We start from the raw sequence: 17,248 nt of genomic DNA, 5'->3' as shown, positions 1-17,248 counted from the left end.
GCCATCAGAACAATCATCAATCAGAGTGGAAGATCACCGCGCTATTTGCAAACAGATAATGGCAAAGAATTTTATAATTCAGTGTTTCAACAATTTATTAAAAGCCAGTCAATACAACATTATTCGAGTTACAGTGATCTCAAGGCCTCAATTGTAGAGAGATTCAACAGAACCTTAAAAAATCTTATGTATAAACAATTTACCCTCCAAAGTAATTATAAATGGATTAATATTCTTCCAGAACTTCTACAAAAATATAACAACTCGGTCCATTCCACAATCAACATGAAACCCTCTGAAGTAACTTCATCTGATGAGCAAAAATTGATATTTCCACACAGCTTACTTGGATTCGGATAGCGTATACATACTTGGTATGTTACATTCAGGAATAGGTATTAGGATATCGGTTCCAGAATTTGGATATCGTATACAGACTTGGTATATCAGATTCTGCAAGATGGCGGCGGCGTGGAAGCAGCGAAAAGGGAGCTCCGTAACAAAGACTGTTTACATATGTGCTTTTGTCCTCATAACGGTCCAACCCTTGCTGATCAGGGCTATGGAATGCAAACCATCAAGAAACGAGACACAAATGACAGATGTGCTGCTCTGGAAGTGTGCTGTGAGAAGAAACATTTTCTTGCCAGCTTTTGTCTGCCACGCGAGTCGCCACGCGGCCTTCGCGAACAACAGTTCCCGGTGTTCCAGTCCCAGTGACGGGGGATGTGCGTCCTTTAGGCACATACTCTGTGTTATATTGCTATCAGGTGATGTGTCGCTTAACCCAGGTCCTCCAGGATCGGTAGTGAATGACAGTGCAGTGTTTAACATATATTACCATAACGCCAGAAGTATAAATAACAAATTCCTACAAGACTTTAACCTGGCTTTTGCTGGTGATTTTGGCTACGACGCAATTTGCATAACCGAATCGTGGCTTGATAGTTCTGTGCGTGACAGCGAGTTGCTTAGTGACCGTTACATGGTATTTAGGAGAGATAGGCAAGATGTGTACCCGGAATGTGCGGATCATTGTGGTGGCGTCCTGACTGCTGTTACGACGGACATAGGAGCGAGAAGACTGACCTCTGCCGAGACCGACATGGAAATAGTTTGGGTGGAAATCCCCTTGAACGTAAGTAGGAAACTTTATCTAGGAAATGTCTACATTCCCCCTCCCCCCTCTCCCAACGATCTGGATAAGCTTCAACATTCTCTTCTCCTCATACAATCGCAGATGAGTGAAAATGACATATTAGTGCTGGTCGGTGATTTCAACTTCACAACAATAATGTGGCAAAGAAGTAATGAAAACAAGTTACATCCAGAGTGTATTAAAGACTCAGGAATAAATCGGGACTTTCTAAATTTAGTATCCGAAGCAGGCTTATCTCAAGTCAACCCCTTCCCCACCCGCAACGACCGGTTTCTAGACCTTATCTTTGTGAATTCAATGGAAACCCACCCGAACGTATCGCTGGAGGAATCCGCAGTTCCTTCTGACCACGTAGCGGTACAATGCAGTGTTGCCATATCTCGTGTCACCAAGGCGGCTAACATTAAAAGTGGTCACTCGTATGCTTGGCATAAAGCGAGTATTTCTGAGATCAAGAGCCTACTTGAACGTGTGCCGTGGGACATTATGCAGCTGACAGACGACGTTGACGAAATGTGCGAAACCTTCTATGAACTGTTATTCTCATCATTTGATGACACTGTCCCATTAGCTGGTAATAAGCGAAGGAAATATCCGGCCTGGTTTGATGGGCAATTAATATGTCTCTTAAAAGCAAAAGAACGTGCGCATAGAAGATGGAAGCAATCACGACTACAGAGTGACTATGTTGAATTTTCCGCACACAGATCAAACTTTAAAAAGATGCAAAAATCAAAATATACGGAATATTTAACCAGCATGGATGAACAAATTGACAGTAACCCGAAAATGATGTGGAACTTCCTTAAAAGCAAATCCCGCACGAGTAGAATACCATCCCATCTTTACTACGAGGAAAAATCATCAACACATCCAGAATCCTCATGTGAACTCTTCTCTGAATATTTTTCTAGCTTCTATTCTGCCGAGCAACGCCAGCTGCTAGATAACTCACTGGAAACTAACAACCTGCTCGCGATACCGCAGCTCACACTGACAAGTGGGGAAATTACATCAAAGCTTAAGGGCGTACAAAAAGGCAAATCCACAGGTTCAGATCTTCTTCCCTCACACTTCATCTCTGCTTGTGCAAATGAACTCACTCCTCCGTTAGTAATCCTCTACAATAAAATCCTGGAAACAGGTTTCTTCCCCCGCCAATGGAAAAAAGCTCTCGTGACCCCAGTTTTTAAATCAGGAGACAAACATAATATTAGCAATTACCGTCCAATCTCCCTTCTGCCAATATTCTCCAAAGTATTCGAATCACTCATTTTCGATCACCTCAGATGGAATCTAAGAACCGTCATAGCCCCTCAGCAGCATGGTTTCGTGCAGGGCAGATCCACAACCACGAACTTAGCAGTGATAACACAAAGCATAGCGGACTGTATAAACAACAAAGGACAGTTGGATGTAATCTACACAGACCTCAGCAAAGCATTCGACAGAATAAACCATTCCATCCTTCTCCGGAAACTACTTAGTGTTGGAATCTCTGGTAACTTGCACAAATTACTAGCAAGCTATCTTTGTGATCGCACGCAAGCAGTTGTACTAAACGGGTTCGCCTCGGCTGAGAGAAGAGTTTCGTCGGGAGTCCCCCAGGGATCCAATTTAGGTCCGTACCTTTTCCTTCTGTTCGTCAACGATATTTTGAGCCACCTGCAAAAAGTCAATATTCTAATGTACGCAGACGATATGAAATTGTACTATCCAATCAGCTCATTGAATGACTGTCATACGCTGCAGGAAGGCCTAAACTCCTTCGCAAACTGGTGTAAGCAGAAGGGAATGATCATAAACGTGAATAAGTGCAACGTAATGTCATTCACCAACAAGAAAACAACCATTACACACGAGTATAAAATTGGCAGCTCGACGGTGAGGCGTACGACAGTTGTCGTTGACCTCGGTGTCCACTTCACATCTGACCTGTCGTTCAACACCCATTATCAAGCCTTAGTGAAAAGGTGTATAAAGCTAGTTGGTTTCATTAGAAGAAATTTTCTGTTTAATTTCTCTGTGCCTACGGTTGTAAAAATATACGTCGCACTCGTTCGTCCAGTACTGGAATACTGCAGTCCCATATGGAATCCACGGTACAAAACATGGCAAGAGGAAGTGGAGAGCGTCCAAAGGCAGTTTGTGAAATGGCTGTGCTTCGAGGTGAACATTGAATATCACAAAAAGAACTATACATCTCTATGCAAGCATTTCGGTCTGGAAACTTTGTTCAACAGAAGAGTCGTCAGTGATGTCATTTTTTTACAGAAACTGATTAATCACGGCTGTGAGTGTTCTGCACTGTTAGAAAGTATAAACTTTAATGTAGGCCGACACAGTGCAAGAAACCGAAAATTATTCTACACGGAGAGGTCAAGGGTGAACACGCATAGGTTTTCACCTGCAGTGCGCATGCAGGACACGGTGAATGAGCTATTAAAAACTGTAGACTTTGATATGTTCACAGACTCACGTAGTGTGCTGAAGAAAAACATAATGACAACAATAAGTTCATAAATTGATGTAAATATTGTGTACATAGACGTTCATACTTTCATGTATTCTTTTTTTTTCTCTTCTATCTTGTTATTTATTCACAGTGTATTATGTTCGACATAATTGGGAAATGTATCCTGTGCTGAACAAATAAATAATAATAATAATAATAATAATAATAATCAGCACTGTTTATTATCCTAGATATCAGCCAACAACAAGAAAGGCCAAATACAGGGTGGGGGATCAAGTAAGAATCAGCAAATATAAGCACTTATTCAAAAGAGGCTTTACAAGAATCTGGAGCACTGAATTATTTACAGTGGTTCAAGTTAAACCTGGGACCCTTAACACATATATAATAAAGGATCACCGAGGAGAAATTCTCAAAGGCAGGTTTTATGAAGAAGAGCTCAGCAAAACTAAACAGCCTGACACATATCTCATAGAAAAAATCATCCGCAGAAAAGGCAACAAGTTACTTGTCAAATGGCTAGGACTCCCAGAACACAGCTGGATCGATGCAAACAAAATAATAATATGAACACCTGGGATGTTATAAAGAGGCTGCCAGAACCTGAACAGCAGAATAAGAGAAATGGCAACTTGCTGCCTGATAATATTAGGTGTCTTATTGTTGGGCCATCTGCTTGTGGTAAAACTACACTAATGGTTGATAATTTTTTATTGGCACCCAACTGGTTAGACTGGAAAAACAGGCACTTGTATATCTTCTCTAAGAGCTTGGAACAATTAAAATATCAGCAGCTGATGAAGCTATATGATGGATTGGATATAGCCACTTTTGAACCAGATGTTAAGCCACTTCATGAATGTCTTGATAATTCTGTTGTTGTGTTTGATGACATTATACTGGATAATCAAAACAAGGTTAGGAATTTCTTTACACAGGGCCGACACAAAAACATAGATTGTTTCTACCTTGCACAGACTTTTTCAAAAATACCCAAGCAGCTGATCCGAGACAACAGCAATTTTATATGTGTGTTTCATCAAGATCATACCAACCTCAAACACATACATGATGAATATGTAGGTGGGGACTTGAGCTACAATGATTTTTCTAAGTTTTGCAGCAGGTGCTGGAACCAGGACAGTTATGGGTTTGTCACAATTGATATGACAAGAACACCCAATAGTGGCAAATATAGAAATAAAATCAACAATTTTCTAGACATTGAAACATAAATAAATAACCATGAAAAGGCCAATCATTGATGATCTTAAATTAAAAAATTATCTTGTAAAAAGATTTAAAGGATGGAAATCAGAGAACCGAGGAATTTATGAAAAACACAAACAAACAGAACAGCCTATTATTGATGCTATTGGTGAATTAGGTAAAAATATCAAAACTGTTACAGAGCAAAATCAAAATTTGATCACAGAGCTTGTACCTGTAGCTGCAAGAAACATATTAGATTATCCATTCACCCCACTTTCCAGTATTCATACACCTAGTCCTATTGCTCCTAGAAGAATTGAAGCTACTCAGGATCCTATTGAATTGGGTCTTCTTGCTCAAAAATATTTAACCACACCTAAAGACAATAAAGATGAGGTGTTTGGCTTATATGCTGACACAGAGCTTGATGGTAGCATCATACATAGAATTGGCAATTTCAGAGTAACATTTATGGGAGATGATCTGATTGTATATTCAGAATCTCGTCTCGGAGAAAAAGGTGCTTTTGTTAAGTACCCCGGCACACCTGGATTGTGGGAACTGATGACTAGGAAAAGGCCTGGCAGCTATACAGATCAAGATTATGAATATTACAAAGAAATATTAATAAAATCAGATTCTCTATACCAGAATAATGATCCCACACAAAAAAGAGTCAAGTCTAGCAGTGGGGCAAAATACAATAATTTAATCAAGCCCATATGGTCACAGATCAAGACTGGCAGTGGAATCAGACATTACAACACCCTGCCCAAAGAATTTGTGTGGGTTGATGATGTCAGGAAACTTGTAGATGGGTTATTGGTGATAGCTGGGGAGGAAAATGCTGGCAACCACAATTTTTACAATGAAAAGGTTGGAATTATGGACATGATAAGCACAAAATTGTCTAATTTTATAGTGAATGACACTACGGGGATTGGATATCTCATAAAAATTATTAATACTCTACCACCTAAATTTTGGAATATTTCTGAGGGTCGGGGCCTTGTTAATGACATTATAAACAAGCTGCCATTTGAACTACACATTCCAGGCTATCAATATTGTGGTCCAGGTACAAAATTGGACCATAGATTAAACAGAGGTGATCCTGGTGTTAATCCCCTAGATGCTGCTTGTAGAGACCATGACATAGCATACAACACACATTCTGATCTTGACAAGAGACATGTTGCAGACAAGAAATTAGAAGAGGCTGCATTTGGTAGATTTGTAAGCAAAGATGCTTCTTTAAGTGAAAAAATAGCAGCATTGGGAACCACCATAGCTATGAACACCAAACAAAAACTGGGGTGGGGGTTGTGAATATGTATATAATAAACCTACAATGAAGGCCAAGGGTGTTATGTATCAAATACCTTATGCTGGTCTCAAATCTCTTAAAACTATTGATAGCCTTTTAACCAAAAAGCAGCGCAAGAAAAAAAATTCTTGTCTTGCAAAGGGTCATGGTATGAAATTGTTGCTTAGTACCCCCCAATTAAAAAAATTACAACAATCTAGAAAAAAATCACATGTGGGGGGATTTATATTTACTATCCCTGCCATCTTAGCTGCTCTCGGGGCTGTTGGGAGCTTGGCCGGGGGATCAGCCGCCATAGCAAAAACAGTAATAGATGCCAAGAAGAATAGGGCAGAATTAGATGAATTGAAGCGCCATAACCTGGCCATTGAGAAACAAGGCAAAGGTGTTAAGAGAGCCATGAATAAGTTTTAAAAAAACAAGAGCCGCTTACAAACCAAGATATTGAAGTTTTAATCAAGCCACTGGGCATCAAACATTTTAGAGGTGTGTATATGTCTGATTCTTTGCCAGAACAACCACTCAACAAAGAGTGTGGCATTGTTAATTTGGATAAGTACAAAAATCAAGGCACTCACTGGATTTGTTATCTTAAATATTTAAAAGATGAGGCATTTGTGTTTGATTCATTTGGAGGTGTTCCACCTGAAAATTTAATAAAATATCTAAATTCAGCTAATCTTTATTACAATAATGCCCGTGTTCAAAACTTCAAAGATGTTAATTGCGGACATTTGTGTTTATCTGTTCTTAGATATATGTCTGAAATAAATAAACCATCAATTGAAAATTTTCAAAAAGCCTTGTGGTATTTGAAACATCATGGGGGTATTCCATCTCACCAGCCAAAATTCAATATTGAAACTCAAATTGCATGATGACATAGTGTATCCCAAAACAATAGCTCTCAGAGCATTTTATGGCATGTACCTGATCCCTAATATTACACACCACAACAACACAATTGCAGTTGGGGATGAAAAAATTGTCATCACTCCAGGGCAATATAATCTCTCCACTCTAAATGCTCAATTACCCAGAGGTGTAGTGTTAAGTCAAAATTCTGTCACTCACAGAGTAGAAATTGTATCTGCTACAGAAACAGTGGATCTGGGTACTATAGGAGAGCTGTTAGGATTTGAGAACAACACAAAACTTGAACCAGGCATCAAACACACTGCTATTAATATACCTAAATTCTTAGCCATAGAGACTCTGAATATTCACTGTAATGTGGCAGAGGGTATGATCACCAAATCAAATGGCATAGGCACTCACAAACAAACCGGCATCATTGCAACATTCAAACCTAATTCTGAATTTATGGAGCCCATCATCTACAATCCATCCCCAACATTATATTTTCCTGTGTGTCATAATAGAATAGATAATATTGAATTGATGGTCACTAATGAAAAAGAAGAATTAGTTGATTTTGCTGGAGCCACAACAACTGCTATCATAGAGATTAATATTTAAATAAAAATACATACAAGAAAAAAATGGAAAATATTGAGAGTTATGAGCTACAATCATTCCCTCCAAACAGGAGGACATTTGCAAATTTAAATCAACCCAACACAGAGATTGAGGTTGATCTTGATGTAGGGGATGGCTTTATACACCCCCACAGAGCAGATCTATACATCAAATTTGATGTTGTAAAGCTCGATGGTACAGATTATCCGGCAAATTCAAATATAAGATTGGTGGATAATTTTGTGCCGCATCTATTCTCTGAAATTGAGATCAGAAAGCATGGTGTTGTTATAAACAGAATAGATTATCCCGGCATTACCTCCACAGCTTTGGCCACATTAAAATTATCCAAAACCGAGGCTTCTTACTACAAAATAGGTGGATTTGAGGCTGGTGATAAAATATTATCTAAAAACCACACAGTGCTGTTCCCCATGCGCCTATTGCCAGGATTCTTCTCAGATTACAAAGATATTATGTGGAAGGGTGGTTTAAGAATCACATTTAGAAGAGCTGCAAATGATAACAATGCTTTGATGAGGTACAGTGCAATAAACTCTACAGGGGAAGCTCTGCCTAATACCCTACCAGATGCAGGCAAATGCATTATTCAGACTATGGAGTTAAGAATCCCTGTTGTTGAATATGAGGCCAGTTATGCTCTTAAATACAAAGCTGATATCCTAAAAAATCCACAGGTTCCTCTACAATTTTATACATATCAATGTGTACAGAAGCCCGCAACTGGTACTTATTATGAGTTTGATGCTACAAATTCATTCTCCAGTATACAATACGACATGCCTGACACAACAATCAGGAAAAAAATTCAAGTAAATTTGATAACTGCAACATCAAGAACATATATCTTAAAAATGGCAGAAATGAGGTATTTCCTAGAGAAAATTATAATTTAGACATGTCCAAGGATGATTTCCTCAAATTATATGAGTCATTTTCGGCATTCAAACGGGTTACCACTGGCAATACTGACATGTATTACACACCAGATGAATTCAAAGCACAGAGGCCCATGTTTGACATTAATACTTCAAAAAGGAAACAAGTTGTGGTGAATGACAGGACAAACATTAAAATTATCTGTGAATTCCATGAGGCATTACCTGATGACACCATATGTAGTGTTATTCTCATAGGTGAAAAATCATATGTTTATGATGTAAGAAATGAGAGAGTCACGGAGCAATTCTAGAGGGCCGATTCAAACACAAAAGCCCCTTGATTACAAAACAATAATACCAACACTTTGCTGTCAGAGAGGCCCAGACACTCTACCAGCTTTGAAACCTCAACTGTATATCAGCTAGCAGTGAATATCTCATGTGTGGGCATATTATTTTGTTGTATGTATTTCAATCTTACACATTTTATCAGGACTCAAACCCGAGCCCCTAGCAATATTAACACTTCTCCATATGGAATATATCCATATTTTACTGGGTTCTGAGACCCAGAAGCTAATACAGACAAAATTGGATTTTGAACTGTCATAATATTCTCTAAGCCTTGCCTATGCTCGTATTATCAGAATAAGAATTGCTTTCAGCATGAAAGGCAGTTCATTGCTACTGTGTCAGAAAATCTGTATCTCTATCTCAATGATCTTTGTTACACTTTTACATGTTGTCTTGCATGACTAGGAATTTTTCCCCTGTCGCACAGAAAGATTAATGGCCTCTTCAGTGAATCACACAGACATATTATTAATGCCCTCTTCTAGCTGTGTAGATTATATCTCTTGTGTGCCGGCAAGACATGCAAGCAAAACATTAGTCTTTTGATAGATTAATATCAATTCATGCATTTCCAAGCTAAATAATTGCTTACAACAGCTCAAATTTGTATTGAATTAGATCTGTAAGTTGTAGAGCATAGGAATATGGCCAAAAACAATATCAAAAGGGCCATATTTTTGACAAGTTTATGAACAACAATCACACAGATATAGCTTTTACACACATGGCCGAATCTGTCTGAGGAGAGGGGGGGTTCAAATCTGGGAGCTATCAGTTGTATATCAACTAGCAGTAATTATTCTCAAAATCTCACATGTGGAGATATTATTTTGCCACATGTATTTCAATCTTACACATTTTATGAGGACTCAAACCCGAGCCTCTTGCTTACAAAGCAACAATATTAACATTTTTGCCATCAGGGGAGGCTTCACATTTTATCAGGACTCAAACCCGAGCCTCCTGATTACAAGGCAATAAAAACCATGGAGCTATGCACCACACTCTACTGGGTCTCAGAACCCAATAGCTATGAGCTTTATATCAATTCAAGATTCCTGGGATTTTGACAGAAAAACACACTATAAACAATAAGATGATATAGGAACTTAGCATAGTTTTAAGTGTAAGCAAATCTGTCTGAGAGGCTTCTTCTTTTTCTACACTAGAATTCAGAATTCTTAAAAATAAGAGCATATCACACTTGAAGAATTGGGGTATAAGCCCCTCTTGGCATTGTTTTAAGTATAGGCAAATCGGGCTGTTCAATTAAATAACCTCTTCTTTTCTACGCTATAAGTGCGCTCATTATATAGCCAATCCCACTACTTTCTAGGTTCCTACACTGACATCCACTATAGCTAGAACCAGGAAAACGAGAAAGAAGTGTGGTTTTGGGTTCGTGCCACTCAAATTAAGAACAGTGTTTCTAACTGAAAGAAAAAAATACTGAAAAACTATTTTGCAATATTTGTCATGAAAGTAAAATTTTCAGCAAATGTAGAACAGTTTGCCGGGGCCACGTGAATGTTTGGGGGGCCAGTGCCCCCCTGCCCCCCCCTAACGACGTCCCTGTCTGGCGTCATAGCGTGCTATGCTAACCCCTCCGCCACAGAGGCCGGCGAGGTGGGAATGTGTTTTGGATTTTCTTTGTAGATGCGAAAATCTTTAACTGTGAAATTGACATGTCACTCGAAAACACACGCATGTATCGGCATTTATTACCACTCCATACGAAAGAAAATACCTTGGTCGGGTATCACATTATCCACCAAAGATTGAGATGGGAAAAAACAACTTTTGAGCGTATGGCTTTCCTTGCTTCCTCTGAAATGTGAAGAATTTCGTTTCTGTATATGTAATGATAGTAGTTTCAGTGCTTGAAGAGTGCCATTAGGTACAGCTAATTACATAACAAATAAATGCTTTGTCAAATGTTTCACAAATATTTCAAAGTTAGACATCCTACTTGTTGATCGGGAACCATCTCAACTTAGTTTTATTTTTATTTTTTAATACCACGCCCTAAATACCAAATACATGGCTTGTAAAAGACATTGGATGTGGTACACATCTGCCATAAATTGTTTAAAGATATTTTTATGCATAGCTATGGAACTTTAGAAACAGAATGAACTAAACTGGACCTCTATTAAGTATGATATATTCAATAATGTGGTTTCTATATCCACTGTGTGGGAGATGATTATTCCTGGTTGTGGTGACTTAGGATCCCCCTCAGCCCCTTTAATCTCCGTCGTCGCCTTGTAATCAAGGGGTCCCGAGTTCGATACCCGGTGGAGGCACATACTAGTTCGGATCCCACTTTAAACTGTAGGTCGTCCCGATTAGCCTTACTGTGCCTAAAGTGGACTTAAAACACTCAATCAATCAATGAAACCCTTTAATCACAACCTGCATTAAAATGAATAGATGTATCTTTGTTCACAATTTTTACATTTCGAACTCCTGATTTTCCGTTCTGTTAAATCCAAATAAACCCAGAACGAGGTCGAGAGCTTTATATATTTCAGAATTGTTATCTGGTTTAAAATATGTTTTAAAAGAAATCTAAGAAAAACAAAGAAAAAATATTTATGCAGATTTTGCATTAAATAACAGGACATTCGTGTGTTTCTTGTTTTTATGCAAATCTTGGCGATATTAACTACACGTAAGCTAGATAATGAGGGCGTGCTGTTATATCTCTATTCTTTTACTATCTTTTACCTATTCATGTAATAATAACAAAACAATATGAATTAATTTACATATTTATTTAATATTTTAATTTAATTAAATATAAGTATCTAATTATTATTATTTATTTTGATTATTATTGCGACACTTGGTTGGACCCCCGAAATGTATTTCTAGATACGTGCCTGCTAGGTATAGGTGCCTATAAATATACACACACACACACACACACACACACACACACACACACATATATATATATATATAATATGGGAGGCTGAATTTTGTACCCCCCTAAATAAAAAAAAGTTCCTGCGGCACTGCCCTGCCCTGACTGTGGTTGTGCCACTGGTTCACTTACAAAATAGCCGGCCCCCGTGGCGGAGTGGTTAGCAGAGCGCGCTACAACGCCAAGGGTTCTGGGTTCGAGTCCCGGGTAAGGCATGAGTATTTGTGTTCGTCCAGTTGATAAGAAACAAAGAAAAATGTAATAATTGAAAGTGTAAAAGTGAGAAAAAGAATGAATGGTGGGTGATACCTCCGTGTAGGGGGTATTTCCTTTAAAAAAATTAAAAAAAGAGTGGTTAGCACATCGCGCTACGACGCCAGGGGTCCCGGGTTCGAATCCTGACCTGGGCATGGATGTTTGTGAGTGTCCATCAATTTCATCATATCATCACTCAACCCCATCTTCGCAAATTAGCCAAAAGTGGCACAAACAGCAATGTAAAATAAAGCCAAACAATCAACCACAAATTTTAGCAATATAGCATTATATAATATGTTCGTTAGTTCACTTTATTTATAGCCTTAGTTTAGTACTTACTGTGTTATCTCGTTATATTATTTCAGGCTAAAAAGCGTGCAAACACACTAAATTTCCACGTCATTGCGGAGCACAAACAACGTAAGTCTTACTTAATTTCTTCTTCTATCTAAAACTCAGATGTGAAGTTGTTTGATACGAGCAAAGAATTATTGATACTTCAAGTTTACCATTAGGGAACCTTTGAGATATGTATTTTTGGACATGAAATCAAGTAAAATGAACAAACTTTGTTGCACCTTTTTGTGAGATTAGCACATTTATCCCCTTTTCACCTCTCTTTGATGCTTCATCATCATCAGAACGAGAGCTATAACATGCAATAGATCCCAAAATAATGTAGCAAGACTCGCGAGACAAAACACGAAATTCAACAAAACCTATTCGGCAGAACCACAGTTCTCTATGCGGTCCGTGCGCGTAATAAGGCGCAGAAAAAGGAAGCAATGTTGATTGACAGTATTTACTATGGTGTTGAATAAATAATGTTCATGTAGCTGGCTTATACCTGAATAAAGGCAGTTTATCAGCACCTTTTTGAAAACTTATTCAGAACCTATTTTTTTTCCTTTCCCGACCATAATTTTGCCCCTTAGAATCAGTTCCCTATTTATCGTACTCTCACTATCTACTGAAGGAACGCACATCATTTTTAATTTGATATGTATTATCCAAGGCCAAGCTCATAACAAATCAATTTGTACAACATCGGAAGTATTACGTCTTCTTCAGGGATGTAGGTAGACTTTGCGCGTTTTCTGTTGCAGGAGCTGAACCACCAAGCTCTTCTCGGATAGGTCCAATCTTGACTGAGTTCAAGGCGTGGTATTTTACTCAAATAGAAACAAAACAAGTATTAGAAATATGCCATAAAACATTAATATGAATACTGGGTGGGGTGTGTTTACTACGAGCGTTCAAAAAGTCCCCGCACTCAAAGTTTGAGAATTTTTTGCTTATAATTTATTGAACTTGTCAACGTAGTGAATACATACATTTGTTAACTATATCTTGAAATACGCAAAAAAAAAAAAAAAAAAAAGAATGTAAATTAAATGTGACTAATTATGCAATCTCTGATGTCCGTAACACACTGACAAGACTGCAAACCACTTTCCGCGCATTGAAATAGACAAGAAGAATATTGAAACTAAATTATCGTAAATTAACTAAGATCGTCCATTGCGGTTTTACCTGGTGCCGGATCATCGGGGAATAGACTTCCCCATTTCTTCACACATGTTTTATATGACATGTTCAAAATATGCTTCCAACATAGCGATTCGCTGTGCGCTGAAGCGCAGAGCAACCTGGGAACAGACACGTTTCCGGCGTCTCATTGGGCAATAACCTTTAAGATAACCTGCATACTTCTGGCATGGAAATTCCGCGCGTTTCCCTGTGGTGGACGTTACACCATTGGAATTTAATAGAAGCAGACAACAGAAGTTGACTGAAGGGGGATGAAGCCATTACATCCTTAATTTAGTTCCCAACCAAGAAAAGAATTTCCCTCTTTCCTCAAATTAGATAATGTATGAAAATGTCAGAATTCCACGGATCATTTACGAAAATATCATATTGGTTAAATTGGCATATCTATACTAATGGCAGGACGATACCTTCCACTGATATCTGTAAGTTGGTTTTTCATTTCATTGAATATCCTTGCAAGTCTAAAACATGCATTTTCTTTTAGTAATTGGATTTGTAGGCCTACATAAAATGTATTCCACAAAAACTGGAAAGAAACAAATACATCTATCCTTTTTACGAATAATGAGGCTTTCAAGTGTCCTCCTCCGTAGTCGAGCGGGTTAAGGCGTTCACTCGTCTTGAGATCGTTCGCTGCGGGACGGCGTAGGTTCGAATTCGGCTCTGGTCGGAATTTATTCGGCCTACGTATAGGGCCGGTGGCAACCCACCATCGTGAGGAAATTGGGAAGCTCCGAGTGAGTGAGCGTAACCCGGCCAAGAAGACCTACAACAACGGCTGGGGGTTCGTCGGGCTGATCACCCGTCACCCCAATACTGGTCTAAGACCTCCACGCTATAACAGGTGACGGAGGAACAGTGTGGGAGGGAGACCAGCAGTCGGTAGGTAAGCCCTGGCCCGCCAAGGGCTGTAGCGCTGTGGGTTTAGTTGAGTTTAGAGGCTTTCAAGTAATATAAAATGTTTTCCATGCGTTTAGTTAAAATCTTGTCGACAGATGGCATAATTTTCATTTTAAATATTTATTTTAACAAATAATATTGTTTTTTATAAAATCAATAATATACAACAACTTTTAAAACCTCTGCTGCAGTTAAATTTACTAAATAAGAAAATAAGAAAACTAACTGGATTTTCAGCCACAGTTTTTGAGTAGTTTGAATTATTCTTACATTTTTATCATTTGTTAATGTGGATATATCCTTTAAGTACCAGTTCGCGAGAAGTGCGTGGAAGTGTTTTTTTTTGTTGACCGAAGTTGTCTTCTTGAAGGGCAAGGAATAGGTGGTCGAGACGCCATTATTTTTTTGCCTAATCAGGAAAATAAAAACATGTTTGTTCTCAGCTGCAGTCTCGTGTGAAACGTGTCTTTTCTATTTTTCCATGAAAGTTTTACAAAGAACGTGAAGTGACATTTGGGACTGGGTAAGCGTTCCATATGTAGTTTTAGAAACTGATATAATGTGCATAAATTTGCACTTCGAGCAATGGTTGAACAAAATGTTTTAAGAATTCAACTACCAAAAAATCTAAACGTATTTGCGGATTGTTTTATCATTTCCGAAATCATGTAGTAGAATGTGCAAGAGTTCAATTAAGTTATTTATATATATAAATAAAGTGCTCCCCTGTGCTTTGTACCACGCCATGAAGGTGTATAGAGGGTGTAAAGTTAGGGCCACACACTTTCTAGATCTGGGCCGAAGATGGGAGTCATGTGATCATAACCACGCCCCTGGCCACCTTTATCCCCCGGAGTTTCCTCCAGGTACCCACTTTGTACGACGCTGGGTGGACGCCGGTGCCGCTTGAACAGGTGGGGAAAATCTCTGTTCTCCCCCGCCGGGATCGAACCCAGGTCTCTCGCCTAACAATCGAGATACCGTGTGTGTCTCTCTCTCTCTCTGTGTGTGTGTGAGTGGGTGTGTGTGTGTCTATACACACACACACACAGGAATAGGATGAGAAAAAGTGTCAGAAGGGCGGATAAACACAAATAATGAAGAAGACAGTAAACACTTATCAACTTATTTCTTTTCGTGTGATAAGTGTTTACTGTCTCCTTCATCATCTGTGTGTGTGTGATATATAAAATACATGGATACATGGAGACAGTTTCTTTCGAAGAGCACCGTGCTGATATTCGAAAGGAAAGGACAAAACAAACATGCCATTACTCCCTGACTAGGCAATGATAAGAAAAAAAAATCATGTTCTTCTTTCTTCGTTCTTTTCTTCTGAACTTGTTTTGTGTCTTTTCTCCTGATGGCATACTTGCGTGGGCAGCATCTCTGTGTCGCGGTCTCGTCTCGAATAGTCTTCTGAATGAGGACGGATATCTCGGTCTCATCTCGAGTTCCAAACGGTTGCCTCGTTCTCGGTCAGTTGTCCGTTTACCATAAGGACGTGCGGAACAGTTTCCGCTAGGCTCTTCCCTCCGATTCAGCGTTACCAGCTTAGTTCTTTTGGACCCAGATGTGGCTCTTTCGTACACTCGTTTGACTGTGAACTGAAGCGCCCCAATATGATGCCATCACTGGCTCCGGCTCACATAGACCAACTTTTACCACGAGTATATGAAATTTTGCACGTGACGTCATATTATTATATTGACTGCGTCGCCCCACCCCGTCTTACCTCCCCAAGCTACTTTTTTATAGCCCCGTGGAGATGACACACTATTGTTTCCGATGGCGCCGGAATATCGTCGTCGCCTTGTAATCAAGGGGTCCCGGGTTCGATACCCAGTGGAGGTACATAGTGGTTCGGATCCCACTTTAAACTGTAGGTCCAGTCCCAATTAGCCTCACTGTGCGTGAAGTGGACTTAAAACAACAAATCAATCAGACATAATATTGTTATCCGGAAATCCTTTATTTTCGATTTCATATGGCCATCGGTGGGTTATTGGGATGAGTGATGCCGGCGGAAAAATAAGAAGAAATTGTCATTACTTTAAAGTTAATGATAATAGAAGCTCCCCACCCTTTGACAATTAAAATTACGGTACGAGACGCTTTATCCAGCCTTCGTAAATCCAGCTCTTTCAAAGTCAGTTTTAACTCCATTTAAGTTGAAATTTAACTCTTTTACGCGCATCAGGTTTGGCAACACTACCAGGATGGCCGTAGAAGGCAAGGAGAATTGCATTGTGCTTATGGGAGTATTATTTGATTTGTTCTCTTGGGAATATCAAACTTCCGATGGCATAGAAAAAGGTATCAACGGGATCACGACAGATTGATGATGATTTTGAGCAGCGGAAAAGTCGAAACTTCCATTTGATTAGCTGCAACTTGAAGTTGAAGTTGTTGAGTTTTATTTCTCCATAAGAAATACATGGGCTTCTGAAAATACTCGCTCATCATATTTTTCAAGTATCTTGTCTAGCTTAATAATCGACATAAAAAACAGCTTTCACTTGCAACATGCCGAGAAATTCATACTCTTCCATATGTTTGAGTAGGTTCAACAAGAAAGGAGCCTTCATGATGGAGATTTGTAAAGGCTTCAGCGAAAGAGGCTGTCGGGGAATATATTTCAGTCTGTCCTGTCTCTTCCTTACAGTCATCTGCCTCGTTCTCGGTCTCGTCTAGATAA

The 17,248-nt window shown here is 39.0% G+C and overlaps 1 protein-coding gene across 1 annotated transcript in view; it reads left to right on the top strand.

The window, feature by feature from the left end:
- Positions 1-460: 460 nt before the first annotated feature.
- Positions 461-17,248, top strand: part of LOC145980227 (uncharacterized) — a 61,238-nt gene continuing 44,450 nt past the window's right edge. The window contains exon 1 of the mRNA XM_083113245.1: positions 461-3,452. Coding sequence (XP_082969371.1) covers positions 461-3,452 — 2,992 coding nt within the window. The remainder of the gene's footprint in view (positions 3,453-17,248) is intronic.

This window comes from Lepisma saccharinum, chromosome 27 (assembly GCF_977018435.1).
Source record: "Lepisma saccharinum chromosome 27, izLepSacc3.1, whole genome shotgun sequence".
Classification (NCBI taxonomy): domain Eukaryota; kingdom Metazoa; phylum Arthropoda; class Insecta; order Zygentoma; family Lepismatidae; genus Lepisma; species Lepisma saccharinum.
The sequence above is the reverse complement of the archived record's forward strand: the minus strand, read 5'-3'. Positions and strand labels throughout refer to the sequence as shown.